This window comes from Canis lupus, chromosome 31 (assembly GCF_003254725.2).
Source record: "Canis lupus dingo isolate Sandy chromosome 31, ASM325472v2, whole genome shotgun sequence".
In the NCBI taxonomy this organism is placed as follows: Eukaryota; Metazoa; Chordata; class Mammalia; order Carnivora; family Canidae; genus Canis; species Canis lupus.
This window is the reverse complement of record NC_064273.1, coordinates 18,623,717-18,630,791: the sequence shown is the minus strand read 5'-3', so window position 1 is coordinate 18,630,791 and position 7,075 is coordinate 18,623,717. Positions and strand designations below refer to the sequence as shown.

At 33.8% G+C, this 7,075-nt stretch overlaps 1 protein-coding gene across 1 annotated transcript; it reads left to right on the top strand.

The window, feature by feature from the left end:
* Positions 1-4,796: 4,796 nt before the first annotated feature.
* On the top strand, positions 4,797-5,679 carry LOC112661649 (coiled-coil domain-containing protein 34). The gene is given in 4 exon segments (XM_049104522.1): positions 4,797-5,102; positions 5,105-5,202; positions 5,204-5,566; positions 5,607-5,679. Coding segments are annotated over 4 exon segments (840 nt in total).
* Positions 5,680-7,075: the final 1,396 nt, after the last annotated feature.

The window sequence follows — 7,075 nt, the reverse complement described above, 5'->3', positions numbered from 1 at the left end:
AATCCCATTTGCTTATGGATCTAGAGATATCTACTTTAGGTATGCAGCTATTGGCCATGAATCTTTAAAGTGGTCCATCTCTCTAGAATTTGGGGTGGGAGTTTTCCTTTGACCTCAGTTCTTTAATGGGTCTGAGTAAAGTTGGTAAATTCAGTTTCTTCTGTTTTTAATTGTAAGGATTTCCTTATAGCCCTTGGAAGCTGCATGGAATTCCAGGCTTTTCAAATGTCACAGATGAAACCAAATGTTTCTAGCCAACAATCATAGACCAATGTAGGCTCCAGGGAATACATTAAATATTTTTTTCAATTTTCTTGTAAATGAGTATATATATATATATATATATATATATAACTTTCAATTATTACATAAGTGAGAAGTGGATTATTAACAGTTTTCATTGCATGACTAAATTACTCAATATGCTAGCAGTTCCCAAATTTCAATTTGCTTTTTCTTATTTTTACTATATATATGATTATAGGCATCAGTGTAATTTCTCTTTTTTCATTGAAATTCATGTGTAATTTTAAAATTACATATTCCAAATGTGTAAATTCATCTAGAGCATTACTTGTGATTGGCAACATTCATAGTAAACCAAATGCAACAGTGAAAGTATACTAAAATGATTCATTGTTGTAGAATAAACCTTAGATTGGGCAATATGAGAAACTCAGTTGAAGTCCCTCCATACTAATTTGCCAATGACCTTGATTAAAAAAAAGATATGCACTCTGTATATTCTTTGACTCCTTATGTATATAGGCTCCAAATGAACTTACTGTCTCACTTGTAAGTCAAGTCAAATTCCAATAGTGTTTTAAATGTTTAAAAAGCTTTCCACCAAATGTTTACTTAGATTTTATAAAGGCTTTATCAGTCAGACCTAAAACTATTCTTCACTTAAATTCTGTACCCTTTGATTTCATTTCCTTAATTACATTGGTTAAAAAAAAAAATCTTAGAACAGAGACGCCTTGATGGTTCAGGGGCTGAGCATGTGCCTTTGGCTCAGGGCGTGATCCTTGGGTCCTGGGATCAAGTCTCCTATTGGGCTCCCTACAGGGAGCTTACTTCTCCCTCTGCTTATTTCTCTACCTGTCATGAATAAATACAATCTTTTTAAAAAATCTTAGAACACTGCTATTTTCTTATTTAATTACTTAAAAATTAATTTATAGAATCCTTTTCTGAATATGCAACAATTATTTCTTAACTCTAACACTACTCCTGGGGTTTCCTGAGTGGCTCAGCGGTTTAGCGCCTGCCTTTGGCCCTGGGGCGTGATCCTGGAGTCCCAAGATCAAGTCCCACGTTGGGCTCCTTGTGTGGAACCTGCTTCTTCCTCTGCCTGTGTCTCTGCCTCTTCTCTCTCTCTGTGTCTCTAGTGAATAAATAAATAAAATCTTAAAAAAAAACTACTCCTGCTTTTTCTAACCAAAATTTGTCCTTCCCAACTAGATAAAAACTTCAATAAGTAAGAAACACCTGTGTGTGTGTGTGTGTGTGTGTGTGTAATATTACTTAGTAACTAGGATAGTAAGGTAGGGTAAGTTATTTCTAAATAAATGAATTCATATTAATTATATTTCCTGGTAGTCCAGCAATTCTAAAACATTTTGTTTTGAGAAATCTTACACAATCAAAAATTATTAAGACCCACCAAATACTTTCTTTCATAATTTAAAATCCATCTCTATATATCATATTAGAAATTAAACTGAAGTTATTTTAAATTATGTGTTTTTTAAAGTAACAATACCTTTATTGTATAGCATAAACAACATAACTTTATGAAAATAATTATTTTCCATAACAAAAAATTAAGGAGAATATAGTATTGTTACATAATTTTTAGAAATCTCTTTAAAGTCTAGCTTAAAGAAAGACTGATATTCTCATATCTACTTTTGCATTCCATCTATTTGCATTCAATCTGCTGTCCATTATAGCTTCTGAAATTTTTCAGCATTCACACATGGTAAGAAAGAGTGGGTAGTGCAAATAATGTTTTAATATTTATATTAAAGTAGTTTAACTACATGGGCATGCTGAAAGGATATTCAGGAGCTGCTGGGTCACATTTGAAGATTCTTGCTTTAAATAATGAGCATATTACAGAAGGGTTTTCATTTCACTTATATCAGATTTCTAAGTATAGCACTATCACATTGTGAATGATTGATACACATATTATATTATTTTACCATGTACTTCTAACATATAGAAAACATTTTCAATTTAAGGGCAGCTTAAATTTGTATTGATTCTTGTCATTATTACCAGATAATAAGATAATAATTACCAGATGAAAGATTAAAACCAGAAGTTAGTTGGTGATTTTTATTTGGTGTTTTTTTATAATTTCTTCTGAGATTAGCTCATCTGTGAGTTTGGTGACTTAGTCTTTCTATCTGGTAATTTTATTTGGAAGCATTTTTACACAATACCATATTTTATTTATAGAACTAAGTTTACTATTTAATGCACTGATTTTTGCTCTGAAGCTTCAGGGAACATATAGAGAAGTAACAAAAGGAAGAGGATGGTATAAAAAATAGTGACACTATTCAGTTACACAAAATAAATCTTATACAGATATCCTTAAAATAAACTATGGCCTCTCTCAGCGTCATCAAATCAAAGTAATGCTAGTATTTTTTTCCTTTCCTCAGCCTCTGTGATCTGCATTAGAGAAGTTACAAGCCTGAGGAGGAAGGCAGCCCACACAGCCTGGGTCCACGCTGCATTAAGATACTACAGGGAAAGATCAGGCTACTCATATGACCCATATAAAAAAAGTTGTCATTCAGATCCCAATCAGATGCAAATTCAACTTTCTTTCTGGTCAGCAAATTATATTTATTACACCTTTATTTTCATTGTTTCTATAAAAAATCATAGGTTTTAAAGTACTTTATTTTTATTGTTCTTACCCAATTACAAATAAGGCATATGTTAGAAACTTGGGTAATTTTTTTCCAGTTAAACCTGTGAAGTTGATATAAAAATGCTTATACATAGCTTGCTTTATCGTGTTTCCTGTTTAATTTGATGAGAATTACATGCACTTACTCCCTTGTTATTTGTGTTTGCAGAAAAAGAAAATTCTGTACTTCTTGGTGATAGAATGTCCTTGCATCCATTTCTGAGAATTTTCCACCTTCTAAGCTGTACCTGATGTTGAACTGGGAGGAAATTAAGGAAGGAAATACAAAAAAATGAAGTTTCAAGAGTGTTTACTGTGCTAAAATCACTACCTAGAACAAATGAGATAGTGGTAAAATCTCAACACCCAAAGGGAAGAAAACCTCAAGGGCATCTAGAAAGGAAAAGAAGATTATATAATACAGTTCATTGGACATTCCATCAACAAAAGGTATAGAAGACAACATAGCAGTTATGAGGGGGGTTATTTTGAATGTAGTACTAGGCACACAATCAAATGTTCATTCCTATCAGGAGAAAATGCTGTAATTTTTATAACCCAAGTAGTTAGATTATAACTAACCCTTACACAACTCAAAAATTAATCACCAACAAGGAAAACGAGAATGGTCACAAATCTACAAAGGCAGTATTAGAATATAAGACATAATATTGAAATATGCTTTAATCAATTTTTATTAAATGTAAACAATATTTGATACTGCAATACTATTGCAAATTCTAATTTTGACTTAAAATCCTAGATAATCTATGCCGAAAGTGATAACTAAGCAATGGGGGGAATAGAGGGAAATAAAACTTCATTTTATTTGGCAGTAAAATAGTAGTTGGAATTCAGAAGCTTTGTGAAATATGAATTTTAGATATTCAAATGAAAAAGAGGAGAATAAGCACCAAAAATAAGATATAAAATGTATGTTCAAACACCATAAAATAATTTTTAAAAGGCAGTGGTAGAATTACAGTATACAGAAAAATGTACTAGAAAATAAAAGAACAGGGGCACTTGGGTGGCTCAGGGGTTGAGCATCTGCCTTCACCTCAGGTCATGATCCCGGGATCAGGGATTGAGCTCTGCATCAGGCTCCCCGCAGGAAGCCTTTTTCTTCTTCTGCCTATGTCTCTTTCTCTTTTTCTGTGTCTCTCATAAATTAATAAATAAAATCTAAAAAGAAAAGAACAAAAGCATGTATACAGTTTATTAAAAAAACACCAGAAACTTCACATTTTACAAAAACAAGATATACAATGTTCATCTTTCCATTGTTATACAAGAGACAAATCAATACCAAAGCAATGCCTATAAAATTAGGCTTTCTTATCCATAGGTCTTCAAACCTCAATCATAGTATTCTGAGAGACTATAGATGATTTTAGTTATAATATACTTGATTCAATGAGATGGTTTTGTGACATTTGTAGTATATTTGATAATTTATAGAGACAAAGAAAATTTCCAATATCAGTTATTTTTCCACAAGAAAATGTTGTCCAATTCATAATAGGTTTTTGGAAAAATCTTGAAGGGGAATTAAACATCAAAATAACTTCAAGCTAAAGCTATTCATCTAGATGATCTACTTGGACAATTCCATTTAGTCATGATTGTGAAAAATCTACTTATCACTCTAATTAAGAAACCATTGCTCACTGCTTCTGCACGGGTTTGAACTTGACAGGCCTAATGTGGGCTTCTGGACTGTGGGAGGCTGAATCACCCTCATCCTACCAGCTGTCCTAGGTCAGCTGCCAGTCCAGGTCCTCATGGCAGGTGCCCAGAGTCAGGGGCTGGTGACGGTGATATCAGCTCCCAGTCACTGCTACTGAGGTGCAAAAATTTCACCATGTGGTTGTTGTCTCTCCTCAGCCACCAAAGCTTCCTGTATGACTATAACAATGGCCATGGGAAGGATAAGGAAGAGGTGGATGAAGATGCTCATGATTCAGACGCTAAGGTGGTGAGCCTGAGAGTAGTGGAGATAAAAGGGTGCTCCTGTTTGTTTCAATTAGAAGATAACTAAGAACAGAAACAGGTACACTTACTAGGAAGCTGCCTGACCCTATGGGAAGTGCGGTTTGTTGACAAAGAGAAAGAATGTAACAATCTGCAATGGAAAGCTCTGGAGGAATTAAAACAACAGCTAGAAAAAAAAAAAGAAAAGAAATGGAAGAATGTAAAAGAAGAAAGGTAATTGCTGAAGAAAAACACAAGGAATGAGTTCAGAAAAAGAATGAACAGAAAAGAAAAAGGGAACAAAATTAATAAAGAAATGGAGAAAGAAGCATCAGAACTGGAGAAGGAACATTTGCAAGAAAAGGCAAAAGAAAAATATTATGAATGATTAAAGAATGTGAGACGATAGAAAAGGAAAAAGAAAATGGCAAGCTGAATATCAAGGGGAAAAAAGGAAATAGCAGGAAAAAAGTTTAAAGAGTCATTGGAAAATGAAAAAAAAAATAATAAACCCTGTCTAGCTGCAGAAACCTATGGTTAAGCCAATGGAAAACTTACAGAATCCTACAGTGGAAATTCTGATAAAGAACCAGCCTTTTATAATCTGGGTCCATGGAAACCCATCCATATGTCTCCTTCCAAAGAAGCTAAGATCTATGAGTAAATAATACTAAAGAGTTTGTGAAGAGTCAGCCAGGAGATCATCATCTCTGGTGGTTCAGAGGGTAAGAAGCAGTCTTTGCCTTGGAACTCTGTACAGAATACAAAGATAGTGGACATGGAAAATTACATGCTTTTACCTGGAGCTAGCCTGTCTGTCTATCTATCTATCTATCTATCTATCTATCTATCTATCTATCTATCTATCATCTATCATCTATCTATCTATCATCTATTTATGTAAATATTTTATTTATTTATTTGAGAGAGAGAGAAAGAGACAGAGAGAGAGCTTGAATGGGAAAGGGGCAGAGGGAGAAGCAGATCCCCACACTGAACAGGGAGTCCAATGGGAAGGTTGACCCTGGGACACTGGGATTATGACCCAGTGGAAGACATACATTTAAACGACTGAGTCACCGAGGCACCCCAACCTGGAACTCTTAGAATCATTTCTTTCTTCTTTCTTTCTTTCTTTCTTTCTTTCTTTCTTTCTTTCTTTCTTTCTTTCTCTTTCTTCTTTCTTCTTTCTTTCTTTTTTCTTTCTCTTTCTTTCTTCTTTCTTTCTCTTTCTTCTTTCTTTCTTTCTTTCTTTCTTTCTTTCTTTCTTTCTTTCTCTTTCTTTCTTTCTTTCTTTCTTTCTTTCTTTCTTTCTTTCTTTCTTTCTTTTTTCTTTCTTTCTTTCTTTCTTTCTTTCTTTCTTTCTTTCTTTCTTTCTTCTTTCTTTTCTTCTTTCTTTCTTTCAGATTTCATTTATTAATTCATGAGAGACACAGAGAGAGAGAGGCAGAAACATAGGCAGAGGGAGAAGAAGTCTCCCTTCATGGAACCTGATGTGGGACTTGATTCCAGGACCTTGGGATCACGACCTAAGCCAAAGGCAGATGCTCAACCACTGAGCCACCAGGTGGCCCTAGAATCATTTTTCATTGATCAATAGGCCTCTCAACATTTGACATGATTATTGAGAAGTTCAAATTTTTGCATTTGTATGTGTTGTTCTTAGAGTTAATTGAGGAGGGTGTTTTATATATTTTCATTTTTATAAGTGTTTTAAGCTTGATTTTGTCATATTGTTTACAGGAGAAGTGACTGAATATCTAACGATTGTGTTTATATTCAGCTTGTATTAAAACTACACATTGTTGTGTTAAAAAAGAAAAAAAAAAAAAAAAAAAACACTGACTGGGTAGCCCGGGGGGCTCAGCAGGTTAGCACCGCCTTTATCCCAGGATGTGATCCTGGAGACCCGGGATCAGTCCCACATCAGGCCCCCTGCATGGAGCCTCCTTCTCCCTCTGCCTCTCTCTGTGTGTCTCTCATGAGTAAATAAATAAAATATTAAAAAAAAAAACACTGACTGTGAAGACATATGTGTTTGAATACACATGTACAGGCTTTATTGAATGTTACATGTTAGTGTTTTATTAAATGTTCTATTTAATAATACAAATAATTTTTTCACATACTGTATACATCCTGAAATTTGATATAAGAAAATTTTTTTAT